Source organism: Netta rufina (assembly GCF_964035555.1).
Source record: "Netta rufina genome assembly, chromosome: 17".
In the NCBI taxonomy this organism is placed as follows: domain Eukaryota; kingdom Metazoa; phylum Chordata; class Aves; order Anseriformes; family Anatidae; genus Netta; species Netta rufina.
In genome coordinates, this window is record NC_140141.1 from 13,573,763 (window position 1) to 13,601,599 (window position 27,837).

A 27,837-nucleotide genomic window follows, 5' to 3' on the forward strand; every position below is an offset into this window, starting at 1 on the left:
CTTTACTTTAAAAAACACATTTTAGTATAAATACTATATTTATTAAATATCTTTACAATTCATTTAAATGTATTTACAGAACTATTCCTGCATAAGTTATACCTCAGACATGAAATTCACATAATTGCCTCTTATGTAAGCATAGATGATAGTCTCATTTTAACAACAACAAAAAAGCATCCTCATTAGATACAGACTCAGATTTGCTTCATTATTTCAGCTATCTTTGCAAGAACTACTTCATACAGTTTGTTTCTACACACACACACACACACAAAGTCTGGTTCCTTCCTGGAGAAAGGATGTCCATTACAAGAGATGGAGATTCCATCACAAAATACTTTACAGCTTTGCAAGACCTTCACCTCTCTCCTCTCCCTTACTCAGTCATAACTGTCTGGTCCCAAAATCTTTTTTCTTCCCTTCTATTTATCTGCCGTACCTTCTTTAGAAACACAAAGAAAGCAAATTTAGAGGGAAACTGTATGCTGTAGGTCTCCCAAAGATAGCCGTAAAAGTAGCACAGAACCACAGAGTTTTCCGATTCACCACATCTCAGCCCTTTTTCACCCAAATACCCAGTAACACTGATGCAGAAATCCCAACTCCCGCGAGCATTATTACCTGTCGTGGTACCGTAGGTTACTGGTATCTAAAAATCTCTTCCTTTTCCTTCAGATTACTGCTCCCTACCAACCAGCTCCTGACAGCTAACAAAAACCTTCGGCAGCAGCTGAAAGTCAGCCTGTTCTCCCTTCAAGCGTGTTTCTATTACACAGAACACCTTTCTTGTACATTCCTCTCATAAATAGTCACAATAATCTAATTCCTAGGAAGTGTTACTGCTTCATGCATCATTTAAAGTTATTTTGATAGTATGGGCCCTGTCGTTCCCTCTTCCAAAAAATCTGTTGTGCGCAGACAGCTTAAGTTCATAGGAAGAAATTAGGTTTGATATGTTTAGAGTGCACATCTTAAGAACAAAAACAAAAACAAGCGTGATAAAAATATCGATTCTTTATAATACAGTATTGCTTTATAAACAGATGGAAAAGCTATAAGCTTTACTGGTCTTTGGTGTGTCCAGTGAGGGATAAACTCATGATTTGTAAATTAAAATCCAAATTTGTTCTTTATTAAAAAAATCATGACGTGATATGAGGCAAATGGCTTTATAGATACTGCTTAGCTAAGAACTGCTTTAACACAGACAGCAAGGCGTAGACTCAAACCCACCAGGCGGCACAGTTTAGCTTCTGAGAAGGTGGCAGAATCTCCCCGATCGAGGGTTCCAGACCCCAGACCAGCAGAGGCAGAGTACAGCGCATGCAACATCTCACTCGGGGGTAAAGCACCTTTGCCATACTCATTTATCTGATCCACAAACATTTCTCAATTTGTACTTCTAGAAAGAGGGGGGAAAAAATAACGAAGGCTGGGCACGAGCGTACTGAGAGCAAGGGGTCAGAGTGCAAAACGGTCAGGTCTACGAGGGCATTGTTTTAAGGTGAGTTCAAGGGAAAGAATAATTGATCAAATCAGCTCTAATAAAGAAACACAAGAGTAAATACTGGAGAATACAATGTAAAGATACCCAGATTTGAGAGAGCAGCACCCCTCCCAAATGCTAGAAAGAAAGCCCTATACTGCAGCATGAATACATTCCTTCTAACGAGACAGCTAGATACAGCTTGTTCAGTTTTAAAAAAGAAGGACTGACAATTTGTGCAAAGTTATTCACCACTCACTGCTCCATGTATCGCGAAACTAAGTAATTTTTCTTCATTAATAGAATCCTCCCCGTACCCTCACCAAAATAGTATTTTGGTCAAGTTAGGGTAGTTAAGGCATTTTGACAAGTAATTACAAGGTGATTTAAAATAGAGAGCTAACATTACGCCAATTTAGGAATAGCAGATAAATTACTGAAGAGCTTCCAAATTAATCACTTATTCTTATTATAAATGAAATGCCTGTTACAAGCACGATGCATTGAAATATAGTAAAATGACATGTACATGGTACATGTTAAATGATCTTAAATAAAAGCTTGACATAGTTACGCAAATATACAGTACAAGTCCACAAAAATTCTTTAAACAAGTTGAGGTAACCTCAAACTTAAACAGTTTTAATACAATAAACCAGGTAGTAAAAATCTCCTTTTGAGAGCAGGTAAGATTACTTACTGACCAAGTTTAACTGCACTCACCTAAACATCAACATTACCCGACTTTTTATATATATAAAAACATGGCTTTAATTTATTTCTACATACTCTTCTACCAGCAAAAAAGTTAATGAAAAACTGACCAAAAATATATATATCTTTACAGCTATCAGCTATTTGTATGAACCTCGGAAAAGAAAGGAAAGCTTGCTGGAACAGGGGGAACAATTGTGAGCTACTGTATTCGAAAGGAAATGTCATATTGCAAAGTGGCTGTTAGATAACTGTAAACATCATTAAGGTTCATTCTGAAAACCCTAAACTTTAGTTACTGAAATGTAAGTTTTGCTGATTATTCATTAATTGTTTCCATTTATGTACTTACTGCTGCTGCCACAGCATAAGCAAAGAGGTGCGTGGTTGAGAGCCAGAAATACAAGGATCAGCTGGGCTTGAACTGGTCCAGCATGTGCTGTTCTACACAAGCAAGAGTGGCAATATTAACACAAATCATGTTTAGTTAACAACAAAGGTTATCCACCAAAAGTGAAGATGTTCAGAGTTGAGGCTGATCTGTTCTTTGTGCAGCCTCCCACTGTAGCATTTACGCCATGTCATCCTGTGCTGGTGAGATGGGTTAAAATGCTCGAAGGATCTCAACTTTGACCATCTTGGCTTCTTGAGACAAGAGTTATAATTTTTCTTTAAAAAAAATAAAGTTATCCACAGCCAAAACATCCAGATATCAGGCCCATTATGGACGAATGATCTGCAGAACTTTTAAGATCACAGTTAAGCACCTGAAATCACAACACATTTGCATCCATATAACTTGACCTAAGTATGTTTTTGAAATTTTGTACTAGAAAAGGCTCCTAGGCTGACACCATGTATGGCAAGAGCAAAAAGTTTACAGCAGTTATAAATCTCCTGAAAACCAGAACTTAGAAACACGAAACCTCAGCTATCACTGTAACAAGACTATGCTTATGAAACTGTGTTCTGTAACATACCCTTTAATGAACAGTGAATGTTTCTAGTAGATAGAATAATATGCCCTCCTGTAGAGGTTTTATCTATTGAATCTAATTTGAAAGATGATAAACCAATTCTACTCATCTGAAAGTAAGTCACATTTCAAATGCGGTAACGATATGGGATTGATCCTCCCCCTTTTATGGACAATTACTAAGCTCTGAAAGACATGCTTCAAGCCTTGAACTTCTTCATTTCTTGCTGGCAGACAAAGACCAGTGTACTACGAGAGTGGTTCTTAACAAGGATTTCAGTTGTGTCTCAAGACAGGCAACGAGCTCAAAAACTGGCTGCTGAGATCAGCTGCAAAGGACAAAAGCAATCCTGCCAGCAGGAAACCGTACGTGAAGCGAGGAGCTCGGGGATAATGAAAACATCAGAAGCTGGCACTCGGCAGATCAGTCTGTGTACTCGGCTACAATAGAAAGAAGGACGGTGATGTCATCTGGTTTTCCCCCTGCAATATGGAAAGAATAAAACTGTTGTCAAACCACACTGGGTTGTCCTCCTCTAGCCTGTCATGTTCCCCCATGGAAAGCTCTTTTTGAGCTGGTTTAAATATGCAAAAAATGTATTGTGTAGACAAGGGAACTCTGCTTCCTCCACTTCCTCTCAGCTGTACAACTGAGGGTAGCAATGACATTTAGAAAAAAAGCTCTCTCCTTTTAAGCCAGAGTGAGATCATGAACTAATAGAAGGTACATAGAACCCTGAGCATCACTGTTAGCCAGTAGAGCAGAAAGCCTTTTATTTATATTGTATGTGAGGAAAAAAAAAATCTACAAAAAAAAGTCTGTTTTGTTACAGGCAAGCTGCAGTCAGGAAGCATCTCAGGAATTTACTGTAAAATCAAACACCTCCAGCATCTTCTCCAGCATGATCTCGGAGGTCTTTTTCAGCATTCATGATTTTACATCCCTCTAAAAGCTACTTAACCCTTTTGATAATCACTTCTCAAAACTCAGTAGCTACATCACTCCAATTCTACAGAAATAGCTCAGATGGGTATTTTGGTACCCAGAAGGTCAAACAAGTCCTCTGGACTCAGAAGATTCATTACTGGGCTTTGTAGCCACATTATGTAGACACATTAATGAAGAGTCAGAAAGAACAACAAAATTCCAACAGTGGGCAGAATCTCGACTAAAAGGCATCAAAAGAATAGGAAACTTAAAAAAAAAAAACAAACACACTAACAACAAGAAAACCCCCACACAAATCCTAAGAACAGGTCAAGTGCAGTTCTCCTGGGAGCCGGGAGAATTTGTATCAGGCTGGGTTCTCGGGCCAAGAGCCTACGTATTAGATTAAACCATAAAAAATAAAAATCAGTGCAGAGTTCTCTGCGTTCCAGCTACTTCCCCACAGGAGGCTTCTGATTAGCTGGGGCCTGGGATGACCTGCGTCAGGAGCTGGGGTCCTTGCCAAGCCAGGAGCGCTAGATTGGCGCTCTGCTGCCAACCACATTTCTTAACACTCTTCTCCTATCAGATTTGGAAACAGAACTTTGCTCAAGATTTCTTCAAGATAGCAAGAGTGGGAGGAGGGGGGAAAAAAATATCTTACCTCTCACATTCAATCCATTGTCACATGCGAACTGTGCAAATGGTGACATGTAAGTGGGATCATATGCCAGCTCGTGAGCTTGCTCAGCAATGCTTCTCGCAGTCTGCTGTATGCTCTCGTAGTTGGAGTTCTAAAATAACAAGAAACAAAGTTTATTTTTATAAATAAATCTATCGCTAGTTGCTTCACTGATGCACATTGGTTTTGCAGATCCCTGACCAGATTAGGGCTCTGGTTATCACCTTCTGTTCCCAAGGGAAGTCTAACCATGTCTTAGGCTTAATAAACTTGGGTTAGAACTGCAAATCTTCACAACTGAAGCCTAGACCAGCAGCTTTAAGACTCATTTTTTTGATGATTTGCAGCATTTAGAATTCAGAAGACTAATACTTAAAATAGACTAAACGGTCTCACCTTAGGGAACCTGATTTGATAGCTAATACTAGTGGTTCACCCTGAAAGAGCTGTTTTTCCCTCACAAAGTAGGTTCAGCTGAATTAAGTACGTTTTACACCTTAACTGGAAAGTCTTAAGTCTGAGTCTCCTACCCAAATCAGCAGGAGCACACCTGGGGGAGAAGGAACACTTTGAAAAACAGATGAGAAATAATTCAACGAGAGACTGACCTTTTTACAGATGGCATTTCACTTTTTTTTTTTTTTTTCCCAGTATCCCTGTTGCTTTTCTCCAGTATTTTTCTTACTCGAGCCAACATGACACGACATTGTCATCTCAGAAAGTCTTCCCTGCAGCCCGGGGACTTAGCAGGCTCTTACACGATTAACTTTTGGCTGAACTTCCTACCCGACAGGGAACCTCAGTGCCTTTCCCAAACACGCCAATAGGTGGAGCTCGATTTTTTTCCAGAAGAGAATTGAACCTCCAGCGTGTAGCAGGCTACCCGGCTGTCTGCGCAGGGCAGGGAAGGTGGGCGTACCGCAAGCAGAAATGTGCTGCAGCTACAGCCCAAATAACAGCCGCGCAGGTCAGAGACGAACAAACCGGTCCCTGCAAACCACAGCACCGTGCTGACACATCCTCGGCACTGCTGCTACCTCCAGTAACCAGGTTAAAGCCTGCGACAGCTTGTGCTGCGGCACGATCCCACGCTCCGCTCCGCAGCGCAGCGACACGCTTCTCAATGTCAGCCCCGAGCATCGCACCGAGACAAAGCAGCAAGGGGCTGCAGGGAGGGGGAAACGCAAGAGTCTACCTCAAACGCAGGCAGAGGCCTCAGACATTTTGTCTGCAAAGCCCCATTCCCTGTCTGACACCGCCTCTCGGTTATGTACCTGCAGGATAAGAGCAGGCAAAGCATTTTTAAAACCACACTGTAATTCTACAGAGACTTCTTTGCATTTCATAACATCAAAATAGTTTCCCCGGGGAGGTTATACATATTGATACCTCCCTAAGTACGCTTTCCTTTCTGTAAGTAAATAGCCTCGAGCTAAATGCTCGTATCCCAACTAAAACAGTTTAATGTGTTTTTACTATTCAAAACAAGTATTTGTGGTGACTAATCTGGAAAAGTCGCTGCGAATTTTTGTTATCAGAACGTTCAAAATGTTCCACGCACACACACACACAACCCACACTTCGGACAGCTCGGATTACTTTAGAATTGCTGTTTTGTAAGTCCTCAGAAAACCTCCAAATTAAGTTCATGCCTCACCCCACCCACTGCACGGCCCGAAAGAGAACGCTGTATTTTCACGTATGTAATCTACAACCTGCAAGCGCAGATAAAATGCAGCCTGTGAGCAGTTGGCCAAGGGCAGTGCCCGCTGCTGAACACCTCTCCCTATCCCCCCAGTGGCTCCCTTGCATCGCACCCGTCAGTGACATGTTCCTGGCTGTTACTCTGGAAACTTCTGCCAACGTTGCTGCTTCTGCATTCAGCCTGGGTGCGGGTTCAAGAGACGGCACTTTGGGGCCAACATCCCTGCTCACACGTGGTGTTAGCTGGTGAGTCTCCAAAGGGCAGCACTTTGTGGTGGGTCTTTCACGTGTAACACAAAGCTGTGTGCTCAGAAAGAACTGGTGGGAACAGCGAAGGATGACGAGGGCAAAAGATGCAAGATTCAGACTGTACACGCACACTTACTTTCAGCTTTTTTAATTCCTGCAGAATCATGTAGTCAGGCATGTTGTCAAACAGTCCGTCTGTGGCAGTCAAAATAATGTCTCCGAGTTGGACATCAAAGGAAGTACTATCGGCAGCATCAGGGCTGTGAAAATGACAGGTAATGTCAACGAAATGGCCTCCAGCTTTCACTAAGGCACCAAGCAATGTCAGCCCAGCACATTAACAGCTTTTGTAACTCGCTATTGTTACATGTTTTGCTGGAAAGGAAAGAAATAATCACCAACCGTGGAGCTTTTGCACCAGGATAGCTTGTCAAGAAAGCTACAACAAAAGACCTGTGATTGCAAACAGGTAATGTTCCAGCTATTACACAAAGGATTTGCATTTACAATTCCCAGATGAACAATCCTGCAAACTAATCCGCTTCACAAGTGTGTCTCCATGGAAACCATTAAGTGGAATGGCAGCTGAGGGCTTCCTTCTCGCCCATCTTCAACATGTAGAGAGCTGTACTTGAAAGGACAATTCCTAACAGAACGGGCAAGCCACTTACGGATTCTGAATCACTTTCTATTGCAGTGGAACATGAAGCATGTCTGGAAATCACTACCAGGAGACCACAGCTGGTTGGTCTACTTACGTTTAATACATTACAGCAGAAAATATCCATGCTGGCCATGAATGCTGCTGCAGAATCCAATTCTCAGAAGCAATGTAACTACAAAACCTTTATTTTCAAGGATTTTTCACAGATCTTTAAAAGGCAGAAATGACTGCATGCCACGCCATTTGGCTATGCCAGAAATCAGCTGAGGAAAGCAGCCCTTCTGCTGTGCACCTTCAACAAGGTTAGAGTTAAGATCGCCTGCCTATCCCCATAGGTAGCCGAATTTAAGCATTTAACTGGGACAATGACTTAAAACAAATACTGGAGAAGCATTTAGACAACAAGCACAAGTACTAATTAATGTCAAGAACAGCGCAGGAACTAGCCAGAAAGCTATAATCATGATTCAGAACCGAAGTGTGGGAGCTCATTTATCTTGCACTTTCCTTAATGTGGGATGACTCAGATTACTTTGCTTTCCTGACTTCCACTGGACGTTATCATGTTATCAGCTATCCTTGTGCAATTTTTTGAACAAGACACTGAATTTCAGAACTATTAAGATTTTAATAGTTCTGGAACTCCAAACAACCACTTAATCTTTGCCTAATAAAGAGGCTAGATTATTTAAGGGTTCTCATTTCAGGGTTTTATGCTGGTTTCCTCCCTGCAGCCTTAGGATGACGTAACAAAGCCACAAGCAAGAATGATCAGGTGTTTCAACAGCTTTCAAGCAACATTTTCAAAAAGAGCTATTTTGGCATTAGAAGTTACAACCCTTAAGGCATAAGCCTCCAGATTTAAAAAAAAAAAAAAAAAATCAAAAGTTTAAGTTGCTTTCTCTGTTTACTGTGGTCTCTCTTTTAAGATCCTTTTATCATCCTTCTGTATTTAGAAGAGGGGTATCACTTTAATGACCGTATAACCGTTGATTTGAGAGCAGTATTTTAATACTTATTTGAAAGCTGTTTTTTTTTCTTCACTTTTATTTTATTTTACTGGTTAGACTTCACGCAGTCACAGGATTTTTATCAGCCTGACATTCTTCGGGGAAGACACAAGTACAAGTCTGTCTTTGAAACAACTCATTTCTGTGAACAGATTGTCCTTTCCTATTACTCTCATTTCCCAGCTTGGTGTTCCGCCAAACAAGAGTTTTGCTCGTTTTGGTCAAATACAATATGCTGCTGGAGACACAGAGGCTTGGAAACACGAGTTACAGTCACATGTCCCTCTGCTCTATTCTTCAAGCACTTGCTACCTCGCTGCCAAGATACCTAAATTAGCGTACTCCAAACCAGTCTCAAGAGAGCACAGACAGGGACTGGGAAGGAAAGCCGCTGATAAGACAAGGCACTCGTGCAGGACGGGCGGCACAATCACCGGCTGCAGCCTTCATTGTAGCAGCTCCATTGTGCAGTGTTGGTCTGTGGATCTGAACACCACAAACTGCAGGAACACTCTATATTGAATGAATGAGCACAAACCCAATGCATTTTGACTGCAACAGCTTACAAAAATTGAGTAAGTACACAGTAAGAAGCGTTCACGGTACCTTAAAGATAGAAGGGCAGATATTAGAACCTTTTCTTGGGCACATTTAAATCCCACATGCTGTGCTGCATTATACGAGGAGCTCTCAAGACAGTAAAGCCACAACCTTTTGAGAGCTGATCACATACACAGATTAAAAATTTAAGATCTTCTCCTTTCTTACCTGTCACTTAAGACAACTCCTTCCGCTTCTGGTGGAGCTATTGACAGTTGGAACGGAGTGTTGAAGTAATGCTGCTGTTCATCAGAACGATGTACTACTTCTCCTCCTCTGACTACCAAAAATCCAGAATCTCCCAAGTTGGCTGTATGTAAACGATGACTTGTTCTGTCCAGAACTACTATACAAGCTGTACTGCTTCCTGCAAGCAAACAGAACATCGTAATTGGAGCGAGCCTCACACACGGCCCTTATTCTTTCACTGACTTCAGCCATAATCCAACTATTCAGATATTTACCAAAGCTTAGAGATCAGGATAAATGGAAATTATTATGATTAATGCAAAAAAAAATCATATACTGGCTTTGATTTTGGTAAACACGTCATGCTGACAAATACCTGTTTTGTTCCACTTCATTTACACTTCCCCATCCCAACATATGTCAGCACATTCTGCTATAAGACTGGATTTACAGAAGTCACTTACAATACTGAAATTCTGAAAGCATTAAGAGAATAGAATTCCAGTAGCATCCACACAATGCTAGGTGTTCTCCACATATTTTTACTCCCCCGCTGTAAATAAAACACTCCAATTAAATACTTGGTTGCAAGCAGTTTCAGATAGCATTCCATTATTCTTGTCAGAACATGAGCACACTTTTCACTACAGCCTGGCTCTGCAGAGCTACCTTCTTTGTTTGAAAAAATAATAATTCTGTCAAGCGTTCAGGGCACTAACTGCACAAGTCTAAAGAAAACATGTTCTGGAGACAAATCCTGTTCCGGATTAAAGGAAGAACGGAAACGTGGCTACTTGTCAACCATACCCCGTGTTACCCCAGCCATGCCTGCAGCAACCACAGCATTCTCGATTCCTTCATGGGGAGGTAGCTGTCAACTTTGGTGGCAAACCACAGAAATTACAGCAGAGATACCCATACACTCACAGAAAAACAGTGCTTGCTTAATTTCTGCCAACAGGAGCACTACCACCAGAAGAGCGTTAACTCCTGAAGAGCGTGAAATACAGCTACAGCATTTCTTCCTGACTTCAAACTGCCTCCATCAGAATTCCCCATGCCATCTGCTAACAGACAGTTTTCTGGTTCATCTTCTATCCTAATGCTCTTGCAGCAGAAGTTTCCAAGCACACCTGTGTCTCGGACAGACCACAGACTTCTGATGAGCTAAACGTATGATCACGCTTGCCTACAAGACGCGTCCAGCTGGCCTGAGGCATCACCTGTTCTGGATGTTTCACCTCCAGTCCAGGGAGTTCCCCACAAAACCCTGCACTTAATTTGTTCTCTGGTGAATATACACGACCTTCTCCACTCTTGGTGAATGGTAAGTCAAAGCAGTATTTAAGGGAAGATTCATATTTTATATATGACACAATTCAAGATTGCTCTGCGATGATAAGAATAGCTTTTAAATAAATGGCACAATTTCCTCCCACTTCAGTCTTGTTTTAAAAATAATTTGCTAGATTCAATTCTGATGAACTAAACATCAAGCCAAAACACAACAGGAAGGAAAAGTTCATGCCTAATGAATCCTCCCTAATGAAGTCCTCTCCCTCCACTTTATTTCAAACAAATTCTGACTGCTCGTTGCTGTGGTAGCTCCAGAGGTGTTTTTTTTTTTTTCTACCTCTAAAAATACCGCTCTTGGTAGTGGTATTTTCTTCCAGGAGAAGCGCTGAGGATCATTAGTTTCACATTTTAACTGTATTAGCACAGTGTAACTAGGAGGCCACGTGTGGAATGCAGATCTTGTGACTCAGCATACGCCGCGTTTCAGCCCTCGAAAGGTCAAGCCACACGGGGCTGCCTCTGTCTGCAGGGAGTGCTGAGAGCTCTCACCAGTGGCCCACATTTGGGGTCGCTTCCAGCTGCATCTGCCTCGCACAGATGAGCACTATCAGACACGCAAAATCCTGATGGAATTAACCACCACTGCTGTTTTAGAAGTGACCTTACGTGTCACTGAGATTTGAACCTATTCTTTGGGCATATAATGCAAGAACATCTGTTCCTAAGCTCAGCAGAGGCACTAAATATAGCTTACGCAGCGCTCTTCTGGCAGAGAAGTTTAAGGTCAGGTGAGAAGCATGCATATCACACAGGGTAACACTTTCTTGGTGCGTAAGAGGTCACCCGCCCTTTAGAAACGTGTTCCGTTTTCAAGGTTGTCAGCTGAGGCCACGTTTCGCCTCCCTATCTGTTCACCATTCCCAGGCAGCTGGAAGCACTGCCTAAAATCAAGTTTGACACAGGACATGCTAAGCACCTACTTTTGTTTGCTTTCAGAAGAAAAATATGTAAAGATTCCCCTGCAAGGAATTATAAAAAAAATCCAGGGTATCAGTGATCATACGACATAAATTATTTAAGTCAAGCTGTTAGGCTTAAAGTTCGTTGGACATAAAAGGCAACGGGAGCAGGAGGGCAAGGAGCAAGTAGAACTGCATCCAGCTATCACCAGAAAACATTTTTACTTGCACAGCTTAAACAAAAAGCCACAAACAACCCTTACGAGGTTTCAATGGAGAAGAGCTATTTATACAAGGAGTGCGTGCCATAGCAGGCTCTACTGCCAAACTCATTTTTCAAACTCTGCAAGCATTGGTGAATTGCCACCCTTCACACACAAAGACTTGAATATTCTATATTTCATATACAGATATTTATATACAGATATTTTTGTATATAATTAAGTACATGTCGAGGTAGCACACAACACATGCAATTCACGTGTTTCTGCTCTCTTACCAAGCAAAGGTACTTTGTTCTGCAGCAGCTCACAGTAACCTGCAGTGAGAATCCCGACAGGATTACTTGGTACAAACCGTCCTTCCTTCACTAAACGTTCACATGTTCGCATTAGAGTCCCTGAGAATTGAGAAGGGTCAACCCCGTAGTCTCTCCAGCCACCGACACCATCTGCTACCCCTAGAAAAACAAAACAAAAAACAGAAAACAAGAGTTATGTGAACAGAAATGGTTTCCAAAATGAGGTTTTTAACTTTTGACATCACTTATGGCATTTAATATCTGAAAGGCAGAACAAGGCACCTGCTTGAAAGAAAAAAAATTGATTAAGGGAAATAAATCACTAAACATTTTTAAGATGATTTCTGATATCAGCTGCCAGACAAAGCTCTGTACACCATCAGAATTGCTAAAAAGAAGGTACAAGTCAAATGATGTGAACTTCACAAGGAGACAGCTGACTTCACTAGAGGGAAAACTGATGTGGAATTTTGGAAGGAATTCAATCATATTAACCTTTGGTTAGCCCATTAAAAGGGAAGAAAAGAGCGATGATTAGTTTTAAATATGAAGGTCATTAAGATTTTTTAATAGGATTGAAATGATAAAGATCTTCCCCACTAGTCAACGCCCCGAAGTTTCTCCTCGAGCTACCTGCTCACAGGAAGGATGACGTTTTTCTACTTAGTACTATCCATTTCTGCAAAAACTAAATCTCCATTAAATAAGTAAATAAGAAACAACAGACAAACCAACACAATGCTAGGACCTACGTCTGCAAGGACAATTTGTTGCTTAAAACTTTAGCCAAGGAAAAGAAGGAAAACTGATCGTGGCCCCATAAATTTCCATTGTCATTCAAAACAGCACAGACATGAGAAAGCTCGACCAATTCTGCCAAAGGTTGGGAACATTCTGAGCAACCAGAGATGCACACGGCATGGCCAGGGAGAGACAAACAGTTGGGTCAATCACTGTTCATAGTGGTTTGATGTGGAAAACAGTGGAAATAAGAGCAAGAAAAGTGCTTTTGCTGTCTCATACGCAGAGGAAAATCAGTTTGGGCATCTGCCAGACAAATATTACAACAGATAAAACTCCTGAACCGGGTCGGGAGCAACACAGCAGATGCTGCACATCAGACCCTCAGCATTCTGAGCTCTGTCCAGGCACACACCGTCTCGCTAGAACAGCAGCAGTGCCCCCACTACAGCTTCCTCAAACACAGTTTAGCTGTTTTTAGCCAACTACAAAGTTTCCAGAGAAACTTTGACCCCTGGTGCCTCCGGGAGAATGCGTGCGAGGTGGCACTAGGACCTGTCAGGCTGCAATCGGAGATCTTTCCATGGCATAGGAAAAAATAAAGGGCTGTGTAGCAGGAGTGAAGAGACATTGATCCCCCAAAAAACAGAGGGAAATTGATTTCTAAAAACGAGGGAGAAAAAATCACACCTAAATTCCCAAGTGAGAAATGCTACAATACATGACGCATGCACAAATTAGGAAAATTATCACTGACCTTTAAGAAACGAAAAGAGCTTTTAAATTTATTTTGAAGCGGGTAACAAAAAATGAAGGTAAGTGGCCATCAGAAAAAAGAAATGGTTTAATTATCCAGTTCCAACACTTGTGGCAAGTGTCATGGGCTCGCTCACACAGGGATTTGTCTTCATTTTTATCTACTGTGACCAGTCACTGACAGTAAATGATATTTTGCTGCCCACGTGGCTTCCAAGTATTTTGAATTTCTTCAATCAGCTTTAATGCTAAAGTTAAAATGCTGCTGGAAGCGCGAAGTACTATTTATGAGAGCAAAATATTTCTAATCAGAATTCCTTCCCAAATCTTTTTCATCTTCAGCACCTAAGGGGCTGGCCTCTTCCAGCCCAGGTTTCTGCAGGAAAGTAAAGCTAAAATGGTGTGTTCACGATAAAGGTGCAATGAGCCAGTCTCAGAGCTCAGATTGTGCTGATTTTCAGGCATCACAAAGAAAACCACTATTAGCAGAGGCACAAAAAACGTGACTGAAGTGGTAAAACTCAGTTTGCCTCATCTGCAAACGCCCTTCACGTTGGTCACCATCTGAAACTGAGACGGGAGGTTTAGAGCCGCCCTTGGCACCAACTCTAATCTGACAGGAGGCTACATCCAGATTCTCAACAGCCTATCAACATTAATCAGATTTCTCCCAAAAATAGTGCACAACCTTTCGGACACCTGCTTTGTCCGGTCGCTTTCTTAGAAGAACAGAGCAGGGAGACAGGTCCCTGCGCTCCCCTCTTCGGGGCAGTCCCTGGAACGAAGCTCCTGCTAAAGCTTCCTGGCTTCCCCACGATGCCTGAGCAAACCAACCTGCCTTCCCTGGTCCCGCAGCTCCAGGTTAATGCTGGATTAAACCTTTGCTTTCTGCCGCCGCTCAAACAAACCTGGAGTAAGAGATCAACAAGAAAAGTGTTCCCACTCTGACCTACAACTTGAAATAGCAACCGAGCATCAGTTTGGGTGACTGCTCGCCTTACATTAAGCTACCACAGCAGCAGCTTTCTTTCCTTTGAAATGAGCACAATCCTGCTGGAACTTTGCTGGCTGATTACAGCAAGAATCACTTCAGGGACAGGCTTAATGGGGTTAACCAAAAGGGCAGTGTTTGACAGCTACTGTGCAGACAGTGCTTTTGGTTCCTCAGGTTGATACAGAACAAGCTCATGAGATGTTAGGGAGTTCCCTCAAAGGCTCAGTAAGTCAACTTGGCTTCAGTCTTCTCAGGAAATACTTAAACAGAAACCAGAGCATTAGTACTCAGTGTGGGAAAGCAAGTCACCAGAGAAAGCACCTGGTCAGGTTAATTATCAAAACCTACCTCAATTTTAAAGTGAAAATAAGAGCATGCCACGTAATTTTCTTTGCTCACTTCAGGCAGGAAACCTGAACCATACTCACGGCAGCACACTTCACGCTGTCCTGAGCCCCACAGCAGCTCTGCCTGCCTCATGGAAGCTACAAACAGCCAGCTGATGCTGCCTTCCCAAACAGCCCTCCTCTAGGCAGTCCACCTGGAGGTCCTGACTTCGCTTCGCACCACTCCCAGGGGAGCAGTGTCTGAGTAAGAAGCAAGGAGACAGTCATGGCCATGAGCTCCTTCCCCATCTCAGCACGGGAGCAGGGCAGGCCTGCACTCGAGCTCTCACCACCTCCTCAGCCCCTCACCGCCACCATCAACTGCTTGTCCTCACCCAATTTGGCCAACGTGGAGTTCCTGCAGTTTGTTTTTTTACTGCACTTTTTAAAGACAGGTCGGTTCATTTCATTTAAGCTGTGACCCTGTTGGCTCCTGGAGCACAGTGCACGAACGCCGCCCGAGCAGTCAACCGCTTCCTCCTGCCCAGGCACCGAGCCAGGGATCACCGCTGCCATCAGGACCTACCTTCAGCACGGTTTTTAAATAAAAATATTATCTTTAAATTCTCAATATGAACTGGCTGATTTTATGGGGAATGAGGATGTGACTTTTAAATACACTGCTACTGAAAAACACAGCTGAAAATACAGTTTGAAAAAAGCTTTGTGAGATTGGATACACAGCAAACACGGAGCAGAAGTACGTGAGATGGTTCAAACTCCAGAAGCAGCAAGAACTGAAAGTGTGACTCACAAAACGGACCAGTTCCTACATCCTAGCTTGTTCTTTCTCTATCACCCAAGGGAAATTCACCAGCAGCATCACCAGCAAGGAATGATGCCAAGCTGTACTCATTTAGAGTAGCTTTGTTTTAATAGAAGGAAAAACAAAAAAGGAAAAATTCTAAATAGCCATTATTCTAAAAAATAAAAGAAGTTACTCAGGTTTTGATTTTCTTACCTTTCACCACCAAAAAATAAAGTATTGCCCTCCAGTATCCATATTTAACTTGCCCATCTTATGAAACATCACTCACTGGGTATTTAAAACAAACTGTGTGACTGACAAAAGAATTAGTGAAATTGAACTGTGTAAAATCTTTGATTTTACTAAGCTATTCAGTAAATCAGAAAGTTTTATACAGAATATCTATTTGGATATTCCCTGCTTCAGCCTCTGCAGAAAGTAAGTGCACAAACGTCCACATGAGATAGTGAAATGCCACATCTAGCCACAGCTAGATGAACAACCACTGTAAATAAAGCCATTGAAAATTTCACAATAAATTACTTCCAATGAGCTTCTCCAGTTAACTAGATCACAGAGACCTCCCAGAGTCAGTGAGAGTTAACTCTACAACTCCATCGCCTTCTGCTGGAAAATACACAACCACTGCTGCCAGATTAAACACGGGCTGCACGTGTCAGCCCCAAAACCAGCTCCTGAGCCTCCTAAGGAGTTGTGAACGGGGACAGGGAAAGTTGTAAGGAAGCTCCACGACAAGGCACGCTGACTGATGCAGCAGCGCTGAAACCGAGCACGTGAAGATACTGGCATCGAAATTTGATAAAAAAAGGCTTTTGAAATGCTAAAAGCACCCGGGATAAAATGCCAGTTGAAATGCAAATGGAATGTTTTGACTGCCGGCCCGTGTAGGGTTAGCTGCAGAAGCCCAGGAGCAGCCAGCAAGTGCTGAGACTGGCAATACGGGCTCTTCACTGCACGCTGACTTATGTTTCATTTTATGTCAGATCCAGATGTTCTGTCTCATTCAGAGCAAATAAAAACGCCGCAAGCTTGGAGTTCAGAACAAAACCATGACATTAATCAAACTGTTTCACAGAAAGAGCTTTCCGAGTGGAAGTTGTGGCTGGCTGGCAAACGAAGCTGCCCATGGCCAGAAGCCAAAAGTATCACCCTGTCCCAAAAATCTCTCAAAAAACTTCAAAATATTGCCTCGCAGCCAAGAAGAATGCGCACACGGAAGCACCAGGCAGGTGCCATGTGTGCCATCAGGAGCTGCCTTTGCACGAACACACAATTAACTTTGTAAGATGTTCCACTCATCCTGCCGAACTTTAAGTTTCTTCAGAGCCTTACCTGAATTAGCGATGAATCACAGATAAAAGAACATCAAAACGGTCTATTTCTGCAACTGGAATTATCTCGCATCAGATATAGAAGATCGACAAAAATGGTAACAAAGCCCAATCCGCTGCACTGCACAAGTTTGAAATCCAGCATCTAATATTTGTCAACAGATCAGAATGGAGATAACCCGATAAGATTTCTTGTTTTATCAGTGGCAAGATAAGTCCCACGGCTCTCCATCCAAAGGCAGTCACATGCCCAGCCCCAGCACTACCCTCCCCAGCAGCGCCGCTGGCAGCGTGTACGGGATCACCCGCACGGGATCACCGTGTTACAGCCAAGCGGTGGCTCTTCCTCCAACTCCCCCCTTTAGATTTGACAAAGAAATCACCTGGTGGAATATAAATCCCCAAAGGCAGGTTGCGTGCGGCTGGTAGCTAGTTACAAAAGGAGAAGGTGCTTATTCACTCTGTGTATTTTAGAATTCATACCAGTCCTTAACCACCCTTGCATTAACTACAAAGGTACGGGGAGAATAAATGGCCAGGCAATTAGGAGGAACACAAAGCAAGAGGCAACGTGAGAAGCGCTGAAGCACAGACTGAAGGAGAAACTGAAAGCATTGCATCGTGCACCTACTTCCAAGAAAAAGCAGCAGTTCCTCATCATTTTTTTTCCTGCTGCAATACACAGCTGTTCAGGAAACAGGTTTGTACCAGCTCTCTCTCCCACCTGTTGTGTTCGAGTCAGAGAAATCTGCTCAGTGGATTTTGACAGTTAAAAACTTTTTTTTTTGTTGTTTTTATCTCAGAGCTCTGTATAAACTTCCCTCCACAGCCAGAACTGCTCGACCTCTCGAGGTGTTGAGCAACCCCAAAGCACTGCTTTGGAGCTGAGCTGCTCCCAGCAGTTTGCATTTAAGTGCTGGGAAGGGACAGGTAGCGTAGCACAGACATCAGCCAGGCTCCAAAGTGCTCACAGCCCCAGTAATTTCAGGCTCACAATATCAGTGGTGCAGATGAACCAAAATAACGTCGTGGATTTCTGCAACATTCGCTGCAATTAATGCCTCACCTGCTGTGCTGTGTTCTCCTTTGCTTATTTCCTTCTGTGATCTCTGACAGAACCCGCTTTTCTTTCAAGCAGCAACCCCTAAGATCTGCTTATGAATGGAAAAGCGACCACTATCAACAAGCATCAGGAGCCCTTACACCTAAATTAAGTGTTCAGCTGTAATTTGCGATGAGAATACGCTGTGTCCCAGGCCCATCCAGAAACGGGGGTACATGATCTGTTGGAACAATCAGATTTTAGTTTCATTCTCAGAGAGCGAGCTGCTACATTTCTAAGAGGTTATGTTAAATGCTACTCCAGAACAGCCCTGCTGACATGTGGGTTAGCTGCCCTGACAAGTGAATCAGTGAGGCTGTTAGTGGGGATGTTTCTCAATAACCTCTGGTTTCTCTACAAATGACAATATTTTTCCTCTTGTTAAAAAAATGGTTTGGACTATTATGACACATACAACTTTTTTTTTTTTTTTTTCCCAAATCACTGATTATTCCCTCTAAAATGCCTTGAGTTCTCCCAAGAGAGGAGGTAAGACAGCACTCTGAAACAACCCGGCCACTTGCCTCCTTTAGCATACAAAGTTCAAGCAGCAATCTCTTTAACAGGTATGACACCAAATAAACCACTTAACGTAGTCTTATGTGACCTTCGGGCACCAGAGGAAGAATCCCTTCCTCCTCTGTAGTTGCTGGGACAACACTGACATTTCATCTACAAATCCTTTTACATTTTGCAGTTTACTTTTCTCAGCAGGACTAAAAATATTCCGGGGGCTTCACCACCCTAGAGGTTTACATACCTCCCAGGCAGGCAGATGACAAACTCAATTTTCAAATACGATGCCATTCCTTTCAGTTTAGAGTTGCTGCCCTCCATTTCCCCCTTCTCCTCCCCAAAAAAATCAAGATTTGCAGCAGATAGAACAGCTGCCAAATTTTAACTCGCGGTGGACAAACAGCACCCCGCTGCCAAAGAGTTTTTTCCTACTACTGCGGGACAGAAATAGTTTGGAAGAGTCGTCAAGTCACACAGGCTACACCCAAACTCCTGCCCAGCAGACACTGCAGAAGTGATGCTGTCACGAGATGCACGCTGGTTGCTGTAACGTTTCTCTAATGAGTCACACACTTTGGAAAATCCATTAAAAAATAGTATAGAGATCGGGAGCCCGATAAGGCAGGAATAAGCAAGAAAAGACAGATCCCAACAACAGGAAAAGATCGCCAGCGTGAAAGAGCTCAGCATTTAACTGTCCAAGCTTGTTTTGTTAAATAAGTGAAATGTTTTCTAAAGTTCATTTTCAAGTCATGTGTTACTCCCCCTGCACCAAGAACTACTCATACCCTAACTAGAAAGAAACGAAGGTGTCAGTTTCTGAAGAGTTTTGTTTTTCAGCTTTGAAAAACACTGACACCCTTGGAAGTCACAGAGGCATGGTTTCAGATGTGAACAGGTACAGAAATGTCTACCAGGTCAGGAAGATATTTCAGTATTTTGATCTTGTCATTCTGTAGCTTTCTGAGGGTCTGGACAACAAAGACACCAGCAGTGAACACACAGAAAGGTGCAAGCAGCAGCAGGAAGCAAACACAGGCCTGAATCACAGAGCTCCAGAGATTAACAGTAACAGTAAAGCTATTTCCTTTTCTTGGAGTGATCCCAAAGGAAACACCAGGGATTTGAGTTCCTTATTCTTCCCCAACCTCAGGATGGGAAGAAACATGCAAATTGAACAGGTAGGTACCGGCCAGAAGTCAAAGAGACAAAGACCCAAGGCTTCAAGCACATCCTTAACAAGCCTTATCAAGCCTTGAACAGCTACAGGAGGGTTGGAAATAACACACACCTTCGTCTTTTCTTTTTGTTACAGTGAAAGGCTAAGGACAGACTAGAAGACACTTGCATTTTCACCCTTCAGACCATACAGCATACAGAAAACAAAAGGAGCGCTTGGCATTGTTGTATCTGCTATAAACAGGCTGCCTCTGGAGCCCCAGTCAACTTTTGTTTGACCTAAGAAAATGAATGCCCAAGCAAGCGCTCATGCCAAGTGGCTGGGAGTAGCTCTTTCACTGGAACACCACACCCATAGCCCATCCCACACAGGCATGCTTTCCATATATTGATTCTGGAAAAGACGGGCACGGAAGGGTTTTAAATCCATTATCTGGTACAGCGTGGTCACTGATGACCACCGATGCAGGCTAACCCCAAGCGGTACACCTGACGTTTACTTTTCTCTGCAAGTATTATTGCACCCAGCACTCACTTTCACTCAAGCCACTTGACCTCTTCATTAAACTAATGCTGAAAAAAACGAAGCTCGTAAAGCTTCAGGGAGGTTCAGCACAGGTAGTTCTGCCAAGGGGCAAAGTTAGGCAAGTATAAAGTTGGTACAGGATTTATGAGGCTCACACACGCACACACAAAACTTAAGGAACCTCAGATTTGCAATGAGAGCAAGGGGATTTGAAGGCAGGACAATACTGGTGCTGAAACTCCCTCCCTTGGTTGAAGATTTGGTGAGAAAGGGAGAGCAAAGATGTGACAGTAATGGCAGAAACAAGGGGAAAACTGCTATGTTCAGGAGCTTAAGAACTACTGATGAAGAAAAAGCATCAAGTTAGATTGCATCAGAAACCATCCTGAGCGTTAATGCTTGCAGAATACAGTGGTTTTGGTTTAGTGGCACACATTAATAGTAGAAAAGCAATAAGGAACGTGAAAATAGCTTCACAGGGGGAGGGCAGCTTTTCTATTTAAAGTTGTCTTCTTGATACCAGACATCCTAGTACAAAGCTGTCCTTGCTGCTTGAGCCTTAGCGGAGTTATAGCTGTTTGTTACCAAGTTGCCATGAAAATTAATGCAAAGACAAACTCAGCAATGCAACTCTGCTGATTCCAGTGGGAAGCCACGACAAGCTGTAGGTCCGCGTATGGTAACTGCCAAATATGGCCAAAAACCCTAAATACCATGCGATGGATCTAAATCTACTCTCTTCCCCGTGCAAAGAGTCCATCTATGCGTGAAGCATGCTCTGCATTTCTCTTAAGGGCAGATACCAATTGCTGAGCTATTTATCAGCGCTGGCCTAGTAAGAGCTCCAAGGCAGCCAGCCTCGGTCACATGCTGGAGCACGGCTGCCCAACAGCTGATTTTAATGGAAAAAGTTCCTTTGGGACTGGCACAAGAAAAGATGCAGGATGTCTACATGCATCGGGGGGTTTCCCACACCTCCTGGGAGCTGCAGCATCACGGTTAGAGTATCAGCTCCCTTCAGAATAACCGGCAATACTGTTACCTAGCAGCCAGCTACAGCTTCCTGGCAAAAAAAATGTTTCAGCTACATTAAATGGCAAGCAGGTTACAGTGACAGCACTGGGTTCTAGACTCACCAAGGGCTGTCACATCAGGAGGCACTGCAGAGCAACCCCAACATTTTTTAAATTTAAAGTGACAGGAAAAAAAGAGGTTTTTTTTTTTATTTTAATGTCAAAATTGTGGTAAATGTACTTGAGTCACTGAAAAGCTAACTTTTCCAGAGTGTCTGCCAAATTCAACCTTGACTACACAGGAGAAAGGTCAAGCACTGTCAAAGGCAACGCCGCTCATAAACCACAGATTCCGTTGATTATCTACTATTATTCACCACTTGTAAAAATTTGAACTGGTTGGGATTCATTTTACACATGAGCCCAAACCAGAGCAAGCAACCAGGCCACAACAAACACCGAAACTGAAGTTTGACATTTGAAACCAGTCTCAATGTCACTTTGCCTTTCACTTGACAAGGACACGGCACGCGCTGGAATAAGGAAGCTCATGATTCAGTGGTCTTTTACATGGAAATGCAAATGCCACATGGAGCTTGCCGAGCTTTTAGGGAGACAAAGAGAGCGAAAGGCACTGGAAGGAGTTTCTCTGGCCTTGGGAGCCAGCAGGCCTGGCAGGCAGCTACAGGTGAAAGGCAGGGCCTAGGCTCCTGGCCTCCGCACCACCTTGTGCCAACGGCGTGCTGAGAAAGGGGATCATATAGTATGAGAAAGAGAGGATGGGAAGCAAGGAGCATGATCAGAAGCCTCACGCCTTCCTATGTTACAGAATTCATCAGAAAGCAACCATTTAGGATCACCTTTTTGACAGCAACCCTGCAGACACCAAAGCACCTGATCCAAGCAGAAGAGACCCGGCTCATAAAGCGTTGAGAGTCATAAAACACAGAGAGGGCAAGCGAGGCCGGGCTGCGTCCCTTTGTCCGCGGCCCGGCTGCACCACAGCCACCAAGCCGGGCCCGGTGCCCCCCCGGGTACTCACCCAACACATCAGCCGAGCGGTGCCTGGCCACGAAGCAGGCGTCATCCCCGTAGCACATGCCTTTCTTCAGGATGCCCTTGCGGAAATCTTTGCCGAAGCCGCAGCTGGCCGTCACCAGGCTGTAATCGCGGGAGTCGGTTTGCGAGAGGCCGCCCAGCACCGCCCGGGCCACCAGCCTGCCGTAGGACAGCACCGAGAACATGGCGCGGGGCGCCCAGCAGCCCAGGGCCACCACGGCGGGGAGCCAGCGGCGGAGCCTCCTCCTGCCCTGCGAGCGGCCGCCGCAGCGAGCCAGCCTTCCTTCTTTTCCCCCGGCTGGGCTCGGCCCGGCTCCGCTTCTCCTCACGCCGGCTTCTCCTCGCCTCACGCCGGGCCCGGCCCCTCACAACCGCCCCCCCCCCCCCCCCCTCACTTCCCGGGGCCGGCCCCCCCCCCGCCCTCAGCGCTCCCCCCTGACGAGCCCGGGCGGCTCCCTCCCGCCTTCCTTTCGTCGCCGTCGAACCCCCCGCGGGGGGGGGGGGGACACACGACGGGGCTTCGGGCTCCGCCTCCGTCCCGGTCAGAGCCGCCGGTGCCCGCAGCGCCGCCCCCGCGCCCCGCCGCCCGCCGCCGCCGCCATCTTCCCTCCCGCGCGTGCTCGGGGCCGGGCGGCCTGAGGAGGGAAGGTCAACCCCGCCCCGCCGCACTGCGCATGCGCAGCGCTCCCCCCCTCCCTCCCTCCCTCCTTCAAGCCAGCCCCCTGCGCAGCGGTGGGGGGGGTAAAATGGAGGGGGGGGGGGAAGGCGGGAGCGCCCCCCCCTTAAATCCTGTCAGTGCCTCAGGGAGCGGGAGGGAAGCTCCTCCTCACACAAAAATGGGTCCCTGAAGGGTAGCTTCTCCTGCTTACCCAGAGATTTGGGGCCACAGCACACAGTATTTGTGATTTTTGGGGGAAATGGGTGTAAATGTGAGGTGTTCTCCCTTGCCCACAGCGGGATAACAGCTAACTGAGTGCTGAGGATGAAGGCACTGCACACAGTCACCACACACGCACAAAAATGGGAGGTTTAGGTTGGAAATTAGGAGATGTTTCTCCTCAGAAAGAGCAGGCAGGCATTGGCACAGGTTACACAGGGAGGTGGTGGCGTCACTGTCCCTGGGGGCGTTCAAGGAGAGGTGCTTAGGGACATGTTAGTGTGTGACACCGGTGGTGGGGGAACGGTTGGACCAGATGATCTTGGAGGTCTCTTCCAACCTCACTGACTCTGTGATAATTGAACATGAGACAAAGGCACAATCTGTTGGTGTCTCATAGCTTCAGGGACCAATGCTTTCAGGAACCCAGCCCTGGGTCCTTACCTGCTGCAGCTCCGTCCTCCTCGAGCCTTTGGGCGTGCAAAATGCCACTTTGGAAGCTCCCAGCAGGCAGCTGTAAAAAAACACACACAAATTTATTCAACATCTTTGCATACACACACATAATGAGGCCACCGCTACATTATATACCCAGATATATGCAAAGAGCAAAACAATACACGGGCATACGGCCCAGGCAGGTGTGAAACCTGAATCCCAAGCTGACTCCAGTGAAAGGAAAAGCTGTGTGGTGTACAACACAGACCCAGCCCACTGGGAGCATTGCTGAAGCACTGTCATTATAATAGCATTAACACACGCTACGCGTTTCAGCTGCTGTGTATCTTGACAAAGACAATATTCCTCTCCTTTGAAGTGCTAAAGGCTGAAACAATGCATGAAACATTTCAGCCTCGAGCTCAAATGGTATCCAAACTTATTAAAAAATAATCTGTCCGTTTGTAATTCAAAATGAGGGGAAGGAAAGCATGAGGACCACAGAGACCGACCCAAGCCCAGCCTTGGTGAGTTAGGAAACTGCTGCATAGCTGATTTTCTCAGCACGCTGGATGGAGGGAAGGGTGTGCTGCTGCCATGGCCCGTCAGGGTGTGGGAGATGACAAGAGTACTCACAGGGCGGCTTTTCTCAGCAGCAAACCTTGCTGCCTCACCCCCTCCCACATCTACATCAGGAAAAGGAAGTGCATATTTTCAGTTTCCTCAAGAGAGTCATTCTTTTCCTTCACTCGTTCTTTCTTCCTCCTTCCTGTCCAAGTTCCTTCTAGGCTAAGTCCAACCTGGCCTAGTCCTTTATTCTTTAATGCACCAGATTTCAATAGTGCCTGTAGTGTTGGGTGCCTCGAGACAGCTCCAGACCAAGCAAGGTGTTCTGTCCTATGCCAGCTGAGTGTGCATCCCTTCTCAATCTATAATCCCCCACCTTGCTTCCAACCAAACACGAGCTCCCCACGCCTCATCACGGTGTGTTTCTGAGCAGGATGGGACGCTCTCTTGTAGCGCTGTGTCAACCGGCCATGCCTCACAGATTGAGAAACTCAGCGTGAGAGCAAGGCTGTCAAATACCCCTGGCAGAGCATGACTCTCTGTTTCAGCAAGGGCTCCTAGGCATGCCCTGAGCAGTTCATAATCCCTCATCCCTGGTCACCCACTCAGGTTGGCCCAGACAGCCGAGGAAGACAACATCATTGATGTAATAATTCTTAACCTCTGTTGAACTCTTTCTCTCCTGCGGTTCACCCGGATGAAAAACTGCTATTGGTTTTCGTTCAGAAGATCACTCAGCTCCTATGAAGAAAGAAAGAAAGAAAAAAAAAGAACTACCGTTTTAAATTAAATATGAGAGGATTGGTGTCCCCCACCGTTCACTATCAGTGCTGATAGATATCCGCGTAAATCCCTCCCAGTATGTGCCCTGCTGTCTCGCTCAGTATTATTCCTGTACCCTGAGGGCCAATATCCTGCCAAGTGGTATTTGTTTAAAATTCTCAAATGCACAAATTTGGCACAAAAACTGGAGCAAAGGGCATTCCCCTGGTTACAGCAGCTGGGTGGAATCTTCCCACCTCAAAGTCCAAGATCAATTTACATCAGTTCGTTTAAGCTGCAAAACAAAATGAACTCTTCCTGCTAGGCTTGCTCGGACAGACTAATAAGTGCAATGGGGAGCACTAAGCAGAAATGCTGTACAATGTAATCAACTGTTGAAGGCGCAAGCAGTTTTTCAGCTTGTATTAAGACTGATTCACTTGTAGCTGACGTCAATACTCCCTCCCTACTATCTTAGCCTCGGGATTGGAGTATGATAAATATTACCTGTAATGCCATCTGCTGTACAGAGACAGCCCAGAGCTCCAAGGCTTCTCACTATTTATTTAAGAGCTAATGCTGCGCTAAACTAAAATGCAGTTTATTTCAGGCTTATTTGACTTTGTTTTGACTTTAATTAAAAATGCCTGTCCACTTGAATTTTTAAAGCAATCTGTCATAGAGCAAAAGCAATGTTAGCAATGTTTGCCTTGCAAAGAAGTTAAGAAAGCATAGTTAATATCAAACAGGGAGCTGCTGTGAAAAGGACAACGTCACCAAACTTCTCCTCATGGAAGATGCAGAGACAGAAGACTGCTGTCTCTGGGTGGGCAACCAGGGCCTCCCAAATGCCAGCTATCTGTGATACCTTGGGAGAGTTGATTTATTTTATCAATTCCTTTAGAACCTCATGCAAGTTAAGCAGTTTTGCTATAAAATACAGACTATTATAGTTTAATGGTGACTGTTACTTTTCTCAGTGGTAAAATTGCTTTAAATAGCATCAAATTAAAAACACCCATTTAGAGTAGGTGTATTTAAACACATATTTAAAGTAATGCACAAACAGAGGTGTTTTCTCAAGGGATTTTCTTCTAATTTTAAGTTTAAAGTACCAGGAATGATACCACTTCCTACAGAAGCTCTTTCATAATATATAGGTCCGTTGAACAGATTTTATCACTAAAACTTCCTTATACCAAAACCTAACCGAATCTGTTAAAACTGTAAAAAATTAAAGATTAAAAAATCTGTACATGGTGTGTTCAGAAAGAACAGCCTAGGTTCAGCCAACAGACGGCTTGAACGCTTCATCCTTTGTAATTTGTGAAGACCATGGTTATTAAGCTAATCCTACTCCGAGTTAGTTTAAATGTCCAAAAATAAAATTGAACTGTTTAATCACAAGGATATGTGTGCATGAGCAGAACTTCTGTCATTGTCTTGCTGCAGAGAAACACGCTGACTTTGCCAGATAACTCATTTAGATTTGCGTATTTTTAAGTACTTTCAGGGCAGATATTGGTACACTACTCTGAAAGCTCTAGTGTCTAGCGTCTTTTCTTTCGAGGATAGAATAATTTTTTATGGGTAAAAGTAATTAAACTATTTAAATCTAAAATAATTTTAAAAGGAAGGGGCTATGGTTAAAGTTACATAGTTAAAAATTAATTTTACTGAATCACTAAAATATGCTTGATGAGATAAACCGAAATTTAGGTAATGCTTTTTGCTTCATCTCAGCATTTCATAAGAGATAAGTGTGTTAATTCTGTTTGTGTATGATCAGTTATTCCCCCTGATTTTACCATGCTTGATGGGATTTAATTCCGCAACGTTTGGATTGCAAATGCCGCACTGTAATGTTTAAATGCACATCAAAGTCTTGCAGCTTAAAGTAAAATTAAGATAGCAATACAGTAAATCCCTTCACATGTTTTTTAATAGACAGCAATCTACCACATTTTAAACTGCTTGCATTTTCATTTCATAGGACTTCCCACATGGGTATCACAGTGTCCTTTTTAATTATTAATTAACGCATGTTGATAGGATAAATTAAAATCTCTGTGATAGAGAACATACATTATTTATTAATGTTCTGATCTTGTCCTGCACATTTTGGGGTTTGCTTTTTGGAACCTGCTTCAGAAGTCTAACACAAGGCCAATTTTTTTTTTTTGTGGTGGTAGGATTTTTCAAATGGTTTCTCTTACACTTGGCTTTTGCTTTGCATTTTCTATGTCAAGCACGTATTTTTTTTCTGTTTTCCGTATGTTTCTTTCTGCAGGAGATTACCACATTCTGTTTGCATGTACATATTTCTGGAAGGTCTTCATGACTTTATTGAACTATCACATCCCAGAGGCAGGGAGTTCAGGGTTAGTCATTTAAGCATAAATAAAGGGGAAAATTAAGTGACACAACAGCTGCATTCACCCTGTTCTTCTTGTGCAGGCTGTATTGGGGATGGAGTTAGGGGAACTGCTGGTCTGAGTAGACTTAACTTACTTTTGAATAAAAACATCATTAATTACATTATACTTTCCTAATGAACAGTTTCCCAGTTCTATTCTGTTTCAGTGGTAGAAGCAGTAAGAAATGATACCTCCTTACTCATCCAGCTCCTACCTCTTACTCATCCAGCTCCTCACATGCAGTCGAGGTCCAATCTGTGCTTGGTATGAGCCCACAGATTTTGGCAAGGCTTGGGTTTCACCCAGGAGTCTGGCCCGTAGTACATCATCAGCTTTGCAAAGTAAATCTGGATGCAAAAAGAACGTATGAAATTATATTTTCCCATGTGCGTTATCCATGGTCCTTCTTAATCATTTAAATCCT

General features: G+C 43.9%; 1 protein-coding gene across 1 annotated transcript; it reads right to left on the reverse strand.

Moving 5' to 3' along the window:
* Positions 1-19: 19 nt before the first annotated feature.
* PPTC7 (protein phosphatase targeting COQ7) lies at positions 20-22,747 on the reverse strand. The gene is made up of 6 exons (XM_084297188.1): positions 22,336-22,747; positions 11,960-12,139; positions 9,185-9,383; positions 6,879-7,002; positions 4,772-4,901; positions 20-3,662 (listed from the first exon to the last, which is right to left on the reverse strand). Exons 1-6 carry the CDS (start codon positions 22,535-22,537, stop codon positions 3,604-3,606), a joined length of 894 nt encoding a protein of 297 aa, XP_084153314.1. The 5' UTR covers positions 22,538-22,747; the 3' UTR covers positions 20-3,603.
* Positions 22,748-27,837: the final 5,090 nt, after the last annotated feature.